Genomic DNA, 13,656 nt, shown 5'->3' with positions numbered 1-13,656 from the left:
AGTACCTCTCGCTATTTGTAATTTGTTTTAGTTTTTTCTCTGTCTCCCTCACTTAGTAAGTTCCACGGGGGCAGGGGCTGTATTTCTCATGTTTAGTTCCAAATCCCCAGACTGTAAAACGGTAGCTGGCAAATATTTTTTGAATAAATGAATGCGTGAAAAGAGGAATACAAGCTCCTTGTGAGCATGACCTCTTGATGTCACAGCTGCTGGCTGAGCCACTAGAGCACCAGTCTCACCGTGGACATCAGGATTCCTTTCTATGGTCTGCAAAACGTCGTGCTCAAGGGACTTTGATTCACCGGCTTCAGGCTTTCTGGATATAATGGTTTGAAATCCTTGAATCCACTGAATCTGGACTTGCATTTCTTCTTCCTCCCATCCTGTACCACCCCCCTCCTCAGCCTCAGCACCCTGGCAGGCATCTGAGCAACCCAGCTGGACCCAGTTTGTCCAGGGGCCACACTACCTGCCTTCAGAATCCAAAGGCTTTCATATGGGGACAAGAGCAGCAAAGGTGTAAGATAACAGTAGCGCCACCTGCTTTGAGATCTGAACAAACAACAGGGCGAAGGCTCAGCTCCCGGTTGGTGCCGTGAAGGATGACTCGGTGCCCACCGTGGGCCAGGCCTCGGAGATGCCCCATGAAGAGCTTTAGCTGGGAACTTTGTGTAGACGTTCCTGGAATGGACTGGGGAGAGCCAACACTCACTGGAGGGATTGCTGATAATCAATCAGGCACACAGCTGCTCTCTTCTCACAAGAGAAGTTTGGCCCTTGCATGGTCAACCTGACACATTTCCCTGAAGGTCTCCAGAAAGCCCTGAAGCCAGATAAGGAACACTTCTGAGAAGTATAAAACTCTCTGCTAACCCTTTAGGCTGTTCTACCCCTGGCAAAGATGGAGGCTGTGAGAAGGCTCGTCCTTTTAGCCTTCTTAATGGTGCCATGCTTGGCAGACTTGAACTTGACTAAGTCTGAAGGTAAGAAAATTGAACCTGTTGTTTTTTCTTCCTTCCTGCCTTTCTTTTTTGTTTCAAGATTTTATTTATCTAACAGAGAGAGAGAGAGAGAGAGAGAGAGAGAAAAGAGAGAGTGCACAAGTAGGGGAGCAGAAGGCAGAGGGAGGAGAAGCAGGCTCTCCACCAAGCAGGGATTCCAGATCCAGGACCCTGGGTCATGACTTGACCCAAAGGCGGATGCTTAAATGAGCCACCCCGGTGCCCCTATGCTTTTTTCTTTAATTGTCTTTGCTGGTATTTTTTTTACTAACAAACATAGTAATAGTTATTATTAGGGGAAAAACAAATGAGACTATTGTTACAAGGACATCACTTATCATCACAGATAATAAGGAAAACGAAAAGCTTTTTGTTTCTAAGTGAAGTTCTTCGCCCTTCGTTGGGTTCCATTATGAAGTATTTGATTTTCTTGTTCACGTTCCATTGTAGCTGTTCCTCCTCCTCTTCCTCCTTGTTTTGAGTAACAGCTTTTTAAGGATAAAATTCACATACCATAAAATTCACTCTTGTAAAATGCAAATTTTACTAGTCTTTAGTATACACACAGAATTGTGCAACCATCACCGTTATTTAATTTGAGAACATTTTCATCACCCCAAAAAGAAACTCCTTACCAGTTAGCAGTTACTCATTTCTCCCAATGCTCTCAGCCCAAGGCAACCACTGATCTACTTCTGTCTCTGTAGATTTCCATAATCTAGACAATTCATACATATGAAATCCTATAATCTGTTGTCTTTCACTCAGCATGATGCTTACAAGGTTCATCCACACTGTACCATCCATCAGTACTTCATTCCTTATTGCTGAATAATCTTGCATTGTGTGGAGAGACCCCATTTTATTTATTCATCAGTTGATGCACCACTTTTTGCTTATTTTGGCTGGTGCTGCTGTAAACATTAGTGTACACTTCTTTGTGTGAACATATGTTTTCATTCTTCTTGGAGATATGCCTAGAAGTGGAATTGCTGGGTTATGGTAACTCCCTGATTAATCTTTTGAGAAATTGTCAGATGATTTTCCTAGCAGCTGCCCCATTTTATGTTCCGATGAGCTTTGCAGGAGGGTTCCAATTTCTCCACATCCTTGTCAACACTCATTTATTTTCTGTTTTTGACTCTAGTTTTGTTTCACATATTAGGTGGTGTGAAGTGGTAGCTCATGGTTTTGAATTGCATTTCCCCAGTAACTAGTGATATTGAGTATCTCCTTGTGTGTTAATTGGCCTGTATGTGTTCTTTGGAGAAATACTTATTTTGGTCATTTGCCCATTTTTTTAAAATTTATTTATTTATGATAGTCACAGAGAGAGAGAGACAGGCAGAGACACAGGCAGAGGGAGAAGCAGGCTCCATGCACCGGGAGCCCAATGTGGGATTTGATCCCGGGTCTCCAGGATCGCGCCCTGGGCCAAAGGCAGGCGCCAAACCGCTGCGCCACCCAGGGATCCCCATTTGCCCATTTTTAATTGGGTTTTCTTTTAATTACTGAGTTGTAAGACTTCTTTATATATTGTAGATATAAAGCTTCTTCATAAAACCATCTTTCCTTAAGCTCTAATATAGTCTTTATTTTTTTATGCCCCATATGTAGAGAAATCATAAATATTTTCCCCCCAAGGACTCTAAGAGGGGGAAACCAATTGCCAAGGGCTTACCAAATTTGGAATGAGCTAAATACCATTCCCAACTATCTGCATGCTTGTCTGGATATTACATTGTGGCAGGTAGATTCCCAGTCCCTGGGGGAGGAGGAGGTCAGGGGCAGATGACTTTCCTCAATGTCAACTGTGATTTCTACCAGGCAAATCAAGCTGCCAGGCCAGTTTGGGAGGCTCCAGTCAATCAGATGCCCACAGAGCCCTAATCCTGAACCTCCATTCCAATGAGGACTGTACCTGGACATTACAAAGACCAGAAAACAAAAGCATCAGAATCATCTTTTCCTACTTCCAGTAAGTAGAGGCTTTACTTCCTAATGAGGGTCGCTGAACTCTGACCATACTAGGGTATTTGTGTTGGAAAAATATCAGCTGGTCCTAGAAGTAGTGGTAAGTTACCCATGACCACGATGATGATGATAATGGTTGGTATTCACTGACTGATGACTGGGCCCCTGACTCTGGTCACAGAGGTCCTGTGAAGTCAATGTGATTGTCACAGGCACAGGGAAGTTGGGATTTGTTTCAGGTCACATTGTAAGTGAAATGACTGGGATTAAGACCCAGCTGGTCTAGTTCCAGATTCCAGACCCTAAAACGCTAAACTCATGGTTTTAAAGCATGGTGTGCATTAGAATTAGCAGGAGAGCCTCTACAAATTCAGATTTCTGGGCTGAACACCATACAATAAGCTCACAATTCTAGGAGCAGGGACTAGGCATCAGTGTTTTTTTATTTTGAATTTTTTATTTTGAAATAGACACAACTGTCTTCTCTAAGTGCCCAGGTTATGGCAGCATGAGGACAAGCTGAGAACAGGGCACTGAACTATGAGAGTCCCTTGAGGCTTCAGGAGAACTTCCCCACTTAATGCTCTCAGCAACCCCCTGTCTAATCCCATTCAATGGGTAGGAAATCCCAGAGAAGTCACTTAATGTGCCCAAGTCACAGACTAAAACGGGTGGGAGAGGACCAGAATCCAAGCCACCTGGCTCCAGAGCCCAAAGTCTTACCCATCCCACTGGTTCTAAGCTGCGGAGTATCAGAAGCACCTGGACCTGGAAGGTTTTGCAATCGCACAATTGCCAGGCCCTGGGCCCAGGTCCGGATCCAGATGGGGCAGCTGGGGCCTGAGAATGTGTGTGCACAGGGGACAACCTCCCAGGGGCGGTTCCTGATGCCGCTGCTGGCCAGGGTGACACACTGGGGTGCGTGACCCCACACCACGGGAGTAGGAAGGGACTTCTGATGGGGCCTAAAGGAAACAAATTCCCTACTTCCTAGAATTCTCGGGCTCCTAAGAATCATGTACATTGTTCTTGGCACATAGAGAAAGAGGACGGCAGCGGGGCAAGAGCGAGGGAGGGGAGACGAGCATCTCATAGTTCTTAGATGCTCTCTGTGTGCCAGGCCTGTGCTAGGGGCTTCCTGGTCAGGACATTATAAACCTCACCCGGGACGAAAGCTGGGACACCCCAGTTGTAGAAGAGAGAGGAAAGGGAATAGTAAGCCTCTGGCCCAAAGGTACACAGCAGGTAGGGGACTAGGGGGAAGGAGGATCCGGGTTTGTCCGCCGCGTTGTTCCCTCTCAGGCATCTTGGCCCTGGGTCGGAATTCTGAGGGCATCTGGAGAGACCATCAGAAGGGGCAGAAGACAGCACCCTGGTGTGCCCTGTCCCACGTGGGGCCTGGGACCGTCCCTATGAATGAGGACACGGGGATGTGAGGGAAGGGAAGGGGCATCTGGGAAGAGGCTAAATTTGCTTTACCTGGAGAGGGGGCCAAGGAGGAAGGGCTGCTTCATCTTTCAACAGCCTCGGATTTCAAATATCAAGGGGAATGAGTTCTAAATAAGATCCCCTGCCCACAATTTCCACATGGGCATGAGGAACAGGAGGTGGAAGTCGAAGGAAAGGAGTCTTGGATTCCAGTCAGATTCTTGATAGAACCATTGACAAAGCAGTTCTGCTTCCTGAGGCATTTACAGACTGATGGTGTGTGGTGTGATGTTGGGGGACGTGGAGACGTAATTGGTATTGGAGAGATTGGAATGAAAACAGATAAGCCACTGCTTTGCAAACTGGGATGGCCAAGTGCACAACTGACTCCACTCTGAAACCCCCTTGCCTGGTGGCTCGTCTCTAACCACACGTGTGTTCTGTTCACAGGCTTGATCCTGATGGACCGTGTGAAAGTGAAAACATTAAAGTTTTTGATGGAAACTCTACCAAGGCGTCTCTGCTAGGCAAAGTCTGCAGTAAACATGACTACATTCCTGTTTTTGAGTCATCATCCAGTACATTAACGGTTCAAATAGTCACCGACTCTGTAAAAACTCAAAGAACTGTCTTCATCTTCTACTACTTCTTCTCTTCTGGCACCTGTGAGTTCTCACTTATACATCCTATGCATAACCACCTGCGAGCTTGGAAAGTTACACTCCTGCATGGGTCGTTGTAATCTTGAGTCTGAGTTCTTTGCTTGTGAGGGCAGTGGTTCTCTAACTTGTGTGCATGAAATCACCTGGAGAGCCTGTGAAAGCAGATTCCTGCCTCCCCCGACCCCTGACCCCCTCCCGAGACTCTGCTTCACTGGTTCTGGGATGGAGCCCGTGAATTTGCCTTCTGACCAGCTCCCAGATGAGGGATCATGGGGCTGATCGGATGGCTACGTGTTGGAGTGTGCTGTGTTATGGACCAACGCAGACTCTCCCGGCTTGGCCTGTTTTATAATAACCCTGAGATCCTTTGAAATGCCCGTTCAGGGACCATTTCTCCCTCTGGTCTGATTCAGAAGATGTGCGTTGGGGCTCGAGAAACCTTCATGTTTGACAAGTTCCCCAAGTGATTCTGACAAAGATCGAAGAGCAAACGATGAGAAATGCTGACCTAACTTGTCAGGCAATCACATGTTAAGGGGGTTCTGCATTCACAGCACCCAGATTCTGCTGCAGCGCAAAGCAGAACGCCAAGAAATTCTGCAAGTGGGTTCGTGAGCAAAGTTCCACTCTGCTTGGCTTTCTGAGGCCCAGAGATGACCACGTCACTCCTCTTAAACCACTGATTCCTTGGTGTTGACAAATCTCCAGAGTGGAGCATTCAGGGTTTTCCAAAGCCAAAGCCAGGCCACCTTTTCAGGCCTTCCCTCTGCATTCCCTCCCCAGGCCTCAGCTGTATCCTATGCATTAGCCAACCTAGACTGTTTTTCGTGCCCCGAAAAGAGCCTTCTGTGTTGCCTGTTTCACTCATCCAGCTGCTTGCTTCCTTCCCGGGGGAGGGAGGGAGGGAGGGAGGGAGGGAGGGACCCAGGGTGGCTGCATCTGTGCTGAGCTGGAATGCTAGTGTAGGGTAGGGAGAGGTGGGAACCAGAGGAGGAGAACATTCCTGTTCTGCTGGAACCAGCAATGTGAGGGGCTTTGGGAAGAAAGGACAGGCTGGCACAGCAGGTGTCGTGGAGGTGGCTGATGAGGCTGGAAAGCTGGGCTGGGGCTGAGTGAGGAAGAGTCTCCAATGCCAGGCCCAAGAGTGTGATGTCATTTTCTGTGACTTAGTCCAGGTAATGGAGGGTCTCTCTAGCTGGGGCAGATCTTACACTGTCATGCTGTCCTGAACCAGTGGTCAGAAAATCCCGCAATAAAGAAGGATGAAAACCTCGGTATGCCACCAATTCAAAAGACAGCAATGGAACAAAATTTGGGTGAGGGTGGGTGTTTGCTTATTAAGCTAGACACACCGCATGGAAACTAAGCAAAGTCTCTGTCTTGACTTACATTCATGGTCACCCTCTCATCCCTGTCAGCTATTCCAAACTGTGGTGGTTACTTGGACAGCCCCAAAGGATCCTTTACCAGCCCCAATTACCCAAATGCGCATCCTGCACTGGCTTATTGTGTGTGGCACATACGAGTGGAGAAAGGTTATAAGATAAAATTAAACTTCAGAGACATTTTGTAAGTATTGTGGTCCATTTCTGCTGTGGGAGAAATGCCGTGAGCCCACCTGGCAAATGGGGACCCTGGGGGAGAAAAATTATGTGAACTCCTCGTAGAGGGTCACTTTTCACAAAACTGGCGTATAGAGAAAACACCAATACTATGTCATTGAACTAAGTTGACTATTTTTCTGAAGATTCTGAGGTCACATCAGGGACTGGCAAAGCCCCAGGTTTGTCATAAACCTGAGATACCATTGTGAGGGAAAATCTTTAATCACTCAAGACTGGGCTATTGAGAATTGAGTTGGTTTGCAAAGCTTTTTCACCAGAGGCCCTACTTCTTTAGCATAGAGGCGGACGAACACTGCAGATTTGATTTCATTGCTGTCTATGATGGCTCCTCCACCACCTCTGGCCTGATGGGACAAGTGTGTGGCTATGTGAAGCCCACCTTTGAATCCTCGTCAGACTCACTGACCGTCGTACTATCGACAGATTACGCCAACTCCTACCGGGGTTTCTCTGCTTCCTATACTTCAATTTATGCAGAAAATATCAACACTAGTAAGTCATGTTCTTTAGCTATTTTGAGCTCTTGGAGATTGTGGCCATAGAAACTGCTCCTCACCTCTTAGCCTACCTGTCGCTGTCCCTATTTGCAAGCCTGTACTATGTACTTTGGAATGTATATTCATAATCTGAAGCTTGAGAATCAGTTCGGTGCATTGCTTAGGACAAGAGGAAATTGATGGTTTTATTAATTTGGAAACGATTTCTGTAGGAAATACAGACTGTTTCCTGTAATGCCTTCTGTAAAGGCACAACAAAAAACAATAGATTTACAGATTTCAGTTGCAGACGGGGTCACAGCGAACATTGTAAAAGGTGGATCAAGTACCCTGCTGTCTCAGGCTTCCGATCACTGTTTAAGGCAAAAGAGGTTTTGAGTTTTTATGTAGTCTTCTGTACACACAGCTTTTCAAGAGCCAGAGTTCCTAGCTGTTCCTAAACATAATCATCCTTGTTTTGTTTTTCTGAACAGCGTCTTTAACTTGCTCTTCTGACAAGATGAGAATCATCATAAATAAATCTTACCTGGAATCATTTACTTACAATGAGAATAACTTACAACTGAATGACCCAACTTGCAGACCAAAGATATCCAATGTGATAGACTTTTCTATCCCTCTTGATGGATGTGGTACAATCAAAAAGGTAAAAGTGAGACACCGAGCTGGGTTTTGTTGAACACCAGCAGTATGTCAGATCGTACTGATGGCGCAGAACTTGCTGGTGGTGTTAATGGCCTAGCACACGGTAAGCCTGTGTGAACATGGAAGCCCACTCACTTGTGTGGTGGCCTAACACACACACACCACACACACACACACACACACACACACACACACACATATTAGCACATTCATTTTCAGGGCAACTAGAGGCAGTTATCTTTCCCAAAAGGTGAAGAATTCTGAGAATTCAGTGAAGAAGGTTTGGACATCTATGTGCTGCAGGTGTAGGAGCCTCCCAGGAAGACTTGTACAGAAAAGGATTAGATCACGTATTTAGGAAAAACCTAGCTGTAATTCTAGGATCTCCTTTCCCCTGTAAAGGGAGAAGATAAAAGCATTATCCTTGTTTCAAACACTAAGGACATAAGTTTGTGATTTGTTCTCCATTTTCTACAACTTCAAGATCTCAAGCATTTACAACCCGTAGGTCCCTTTTAGGATGTCTACCCTAAAATTGTCACTCATGTCATTAAACAACAACCATTTTGAGAAGAATGGCAGCTACTCCAGAGTCCATAAGGATAGAAGTCAATTGTTATTTTCTGCTCCAAATGAAGGAACACTTGGGCTGTTATCTGTGCATCCCCAGGGAAGGCAGCCTGGGGAAAACATGTGGCAGGACTTCTGTCTGCAGACACTTGGGGAACTGCACAGTGAGCCACACTAACTTGATGCTTCTTACAGAAGGCCGTACATTACAGGATCTCAGTTCCCTCTAGGGCTGGAAGTTTGCATTCAGAATTGTTTTTTGTTTTTTTTGTTTGTTTGTTTTTAAATATTTTATTTGTTCATGAGAGAGAGAGATGCAGAGACATAGAGGGAGAAGCATGCTCCCTGTGGGGAGCCTGATACAGGACTCTATCCCAGGATCCTGTTGATCATGACCTGAGCCAAAGGCAGACGCTCAACCACTGAGCCACCCAGGTGTTCCCAGAATTGTTTTTAACATATCTGGAAAAAGTTCTGTCAAATTCTGTCTTCGAGTCTCAGCTGCGCTCTCTCATCTGACACCTTTCTTCCCACCCAGAATATTTCTTTTTTTTTTTTTTTAATTTATGATAGTCACACAGAGAGAGAGAGAGGCAGAGACACAGGCAGAGGGAGAAGCAGGCTCCATGCACGGGGAGCCCGAGTGGGATTCGATCCCGGGTCTCCAGGATAGCGCCCTGGGCCAAAGGCAGGCGCTAAACCGCTGCGCCACCCAGGGATCCCCAGAATATTTCTTAAATCACATTGAAGCTTTTAGTATCCCAACATGAAAGCTGCAGTCTTGTGATTTAAGAAAATTATGTCTCTACCTGCAGATATTAATCATCTCTGCGCTCTAAGTTATTACTGGATTTTTTTTTTTTTTGCTATTACTGGATTTAATCCAATCTCACCCTGCAGGTAGAAGATCATTCTGTGACTTACACCAATATCATCACTCTCAATCCATCCCCCACGTCTGAGGTGATCACCCGTCAGAAACATCTTCAGATTATTCTGAAGTGTGAAATGGAACAGAATTCCACTGTGGAGATGATGTACATAACGGAAGACGACATAATACAAAATGAAAGTGCGCTGGGCAAATATAACACAAGCATGGCCCTTTTTGAGTCTAGTTCATTTGCAAAGCCTATACTGGAGTCACCATATTACGTGGATTTGAACCAAACTCTCTTTGTTCAAGTCAGTCTGTATACCTCGGATCCAAATTTGGTGGTGTTCCTGGACACCTGTAGAGCCTCTCCCACGCCTGACTTTACGTCTCCAACTTATGACCTAATCAAGAGTGGGTACGTACTGATGGGGTGACATGCTTCTCTGAGGATCCGTGGTGACTTGAGTGAAATAGTATTTTTTGTGATACATGATTCATGAATGCATTCATGCATGCTTTTTTCTAGTACTGCTACCATCGAATTAAGTAAATGTAATCATATTATGAAATACAGTTACTATGTACTCATTACAAATAATTTAACTTAAAGCACTTTTACAGCCACAGCCCATATCCAGTAGAATTTTAAGTATATTTCCAAAATATTTGCTGGTAGAAACACATTTATTTTTTATCAAGAAGGCTTTATGTTTTTGTTCTTGTTTTTTTCCTCCACACTTTGGTCATTTTATTTTATTTTTTTAAGATTTTATTTATTCATGAGAGACGCAGAAAGAGAGAGGCAGAGATACAGGCAGAGGGAGAAGCAGGCTCCATGCAGGGAGCCCGATGTGGGACTTGATCCCAGGACCCCAGGATCATGCCCTGGGTCAAAGGCAGATGTTCAACCACTAAGCCACCCAGGTGTCCCATACACTTTGGTTATTTTAAACAAAAATCACAAAAGATTATTTCACTCATTCCAGCTCTAGAACACAAACATAATGAAATTTGTAAAGCGTATGTGGTATTCTTTGGGGAAAAAAGGGGTCCCTGGCTGGTTCAGTTGGTAAAGCATATGACTCTTAATCGCAGGGTTGTGAGTTCAAGCCCCACATTGGGTGTGGAACGTACTGAAAAACAAACTAACGAACATTTTTTTAAAACGTTCTTTTGAAAGGAAAATTTTCCTTTTTTTTTCTATAAGTTGATAGATTTTAACTACATCAGCCATACTGACACATTCACAGAAAGTGTATAAAGTAAGATGTTTGAGCTTTAATATATCCAAATTGATTTTCTAATTAATTCACATGGACTAGAAATGTTATTGCCGTAGGGAACTTTATTTTACCCAGGAATCAGATCCATAGTCTTAAACTCACTACAGTGTGAGCTAAAGACATTATCTGTTTTTAAATTTTTTTTTCTCTCCAAATTTGTATCTAAATTCTAGTTAGTTAACTTATCATGTAGTATCAGTTTCACTATAATTTAGTGATTCATCACTTATATACAACGTGCCTGATATCCTCTGATCTCGGAGGCTATGCAGGGTTGGGCTGAGTTAATACTGGGATGGGAGACATTGACTTTCTAGAGAAATTTTTGATCCACAATCAGACAGTTCACACCCAATCTTAGCCAAAAGGCTGAGAAACGATCAAATCAGGCAGTTCAAAGAAAACTTTGTATCATTTCTTTTCAGCATTAGAAAGACTGAACGTAAATCTTCTAAATGTGCTGTGAATTCTGTTCCAGATGTAATCAGGATGAGACTTGTAAGGTGTATCCCTTATCTAAACACTATGGAAGATTCCAATTTAATGCCTTTAAGTTCTTGAACAGTCTGGGCTCCGTGTATCTACAGTGTAAGATTTTGATATGTGATAGTGGTGACCATCAGTCTCGATGCAGCCAAGGCTGTGTCTCTAGAACGAAACGAGACCTTTCTTCATACAAATGGAAGACCGATGCTGTCATAGGACCTATTCGTCTGAAAAGGGATCGAAGTGCAAGTGGAAATACAGGTAAGGAGAAAGCTATTAAGTGATCTAAGACCACCTCCTGGTTCATTAAAATTTGCTCAGATGTATTCCTCCTTAAGCATGTACAGTTTAGAGATTTATGATATTTGTAGCGAAGCCCTAACTAAGATAAGCACAAAAGATTAATTTTTCCTTCTACTAGTTGATAAAATGAAAACCATGTATGTTGTAAGCATGTATGTTGTAAGCATATTATGCTCTGATAATTCACCATTATTCACATGGCTTTTGAGTATAAATGTAAGGTCCTCACTTCTAAAAACAACAGTTTCTCTCAGCTTCCTGACTTCTTAGTATAGACACCATGGCAGAAAACAGAATCAAAAGCAATGTATTTTAACTCCTAAATGAGGAAAATCAGGTGAACCAGCATCCCACACAAATCACCTTTTTTGGGAAAAAAAAAACCCACAATTTTTTCAAAACAGAAAATACCATATTTTCAGGATAACCCTGCTTCTTTTTAAAGGTTGGAAACATGACCCCTGTCAGGTCAAATGAGAACAGAGTGATGGTGAATGCCCAAAGGACGAGCCGCGGCTGACTGGCTCTGGTAGACCGTAATTACATAAAACCTATTTATAAGAATTTACCTTTTATGAAAATGATCCTGTCATAAAAGAATCTTATGTCCTCTGTCCTTATTATTATTTGAGTGGATTGTGAAGGAGTAGGATTCTAGTTTGTAGCAAAATATTTCTTTTTTTTTTTTTCAAATATTTTATTTATTCATGAAAGACGGAGGGGGGGCGGAGACATAGGCAGAGGGAGAAGCAAGCTTCCCGCAGGGAGCCCAATATGGGACTTGATTCCGGGACCCTGGGATCATGACCTGAGCCAAGGGCAGACCCTTAACCACTGAGCCACCCAGGTGTCCCTGTAGCAAAATATTTCTATGACAAAAACAAAAGAATACAAACAAAAATGAAATCCAATAATTTAATAAACATGTTCACTAAAAAGACAATGCATCTATGGGTATTAGTCTAAATTAGTTGAAAATTTATGAATGAAAGTTATAGAGATATCATCCACATTAGAAAAATACCCTTTTCCTATTTCAAGAGAAGAACTAGTTGTTTCTCTATAAATCAAATATAGTTTGACGAGTATGGGAGATGAGTGACTATCAATGAATGGACTTACATTTCTGTTGGACTTTGATGATTGAATTCCACAAGTTTCTCACCTTATGTCAGGGAGACAAATGAACTATTTAAACAAACAAATGTAAGGACATCTTGTCTTTTAAATTAAGCAGAAGCATATACTAGGGACACCTGGGTGGCTCAGCGGTTGAACATCTACCTTTGGCTCAGGGCATGCATCGGGCTCGCTGCAGGGAGCCTGCTTCTCCCTCTGCCTGTGTCTCTGCCTCTCTCTCTGTGTCTCTCATGAATAAATAAATAAAATCTTTTTTTAAAAAAAGAAGCATAAACTAATTGAAATATTTGCTAGCAGTACCTATGTGTATCACTTTGGCATTATATATCCCACATTAATTGATACAGAAGATTCACAGACTGTGGAGAGAGACACATTCATGACAATTTTGTAATGTCAGGTAGTACTTTTCTTTTAATGATTTTTATCTTGTTTCCAATTATAGGATTTCAGGATCAGATACACAAAGAAGAAACTCAGAGTCAACCTTTCAGCAGTCTGCATCTATTTTCATTCACGGTCCTTGCTCTGAATCTCGTGATTGTGGCCGTGATCATAACAAGGCATTTTGTGAATCAGAGAACGGACTACAAATACCAGAAGCTTCAGAATATGAACTAACAGGGTCAGCCTTCACTGAGACTCATTTTCCCTGAACACTAAAGGAAATGCTGCCTCGTGGCTACACGTTATAAATAAATTAGGAAGAGCCTCATTAACAATGACGTACAGGTCCTGCTGTCACTTTGGTCAGAGCGTGCCGCCTTGCAGGGGTGATCGAAATGAACAAACATTGTGTCAGTTAGATCTCCTGCTAAAGAACGAAAGCCACCAAAATATTGAATGAATTAGGAACATCCTTTTTCATGAGCACAAAACCTTCTGAGTAAACTTCAGGTGAAAAGAAACGATTGTTTTTACTTAAATCTACAGCATTAGATGTATTTGTTTCCTAGATGCAAATATGCTCCCTTTTGAAATGTATCTGAGAGTTAATAATTTCTGAGAGTAACTGTGATGGAGAGAAGTGCCATGTTATTTATTCCCATGCCTCACTCTAAGGCCGAGCCTCAGCATTTTACAACTTGAACACATCTCAGGAAAGGGCTCTGGAAAGAGGAAAGCTATTTTATGATCTAGGAATAGGAAAGCAGAGCTTGACTAT

General features: G+C 43.3%; 1 protein-coding gene across 1 annotated transcript; it reads left to right on the top strand.

Annotated features, from left to right (window-relative positions):
- The first annotated feature begins 827 nt into the window (after positions 1–827).
- Positions 828–13,417, top strand: CUZD1 (CUB and zona pellucida like domains 1). The gene is made up of 9 exons (XM_038579003.1): positions 828–983; positions 2,829–2,979; positions 4,854–5,068; positions 6,484–6,634; positions 6,965–7,182; positions 7,661–7,833; positions 9,303–9,694; positions 11,041–11,309; positions 12,937–13,417. Exons 1-9 carry the CDS (start codon positions 902–904, stop codon positions 13,110–13,112), a joined length of 1,827 nt encoding a protein of 608 aa, XP_038434931.1. The 5' UTR covers positions 828–901; the 3' UTR covers positions 13,113–13,417.
- Positions 13,418–13,656: the final 239 nt, after the last annotated feature.

Source organism: Canis lupus, chromosome 28, assembly GCF_011100685.1.
Source record: "Canis lupus familiaris isolate Mischka breed German Shepherd chromosome 28, alternate assembly UU_Cfam_GSD_1.0, whole genome shotgun sequence".
NCBI lineage: Eukaryota > Metazoa > Chordata > Mammalia > Carnivora > Canidae > Canis > Canis lupus.
Note: the sequence above shows the minus strand (reverse complement) of the source record. Positions and strands in the feature narration are given on the sequence as shown.

Bases quoted from the DNA above. Each gene is read 5' to 3' on its own strand.
- CUZD1 (XM_038579003.1), top strand. From the start codon at position 902: ATGGAGGCTGTGAGAAGGCTCGTCCTTTTAGCCTTCTTAATGGTGCCA. The intron at 2,980-4,853 runs GTAAGTAGAGGC...TTCTGTTCACAG, and splicing joins ATCATCTTTTCCTACTTCCA to GCTTGATCCTGATGGACCGT. The intron at 9,695-11,040 runs GTACGTACTGAT...ATTCTGTTCCAG, and splicing joins TATGACCTAATCAAGAGTGG to ATGTAATCAGGATGAGACTT.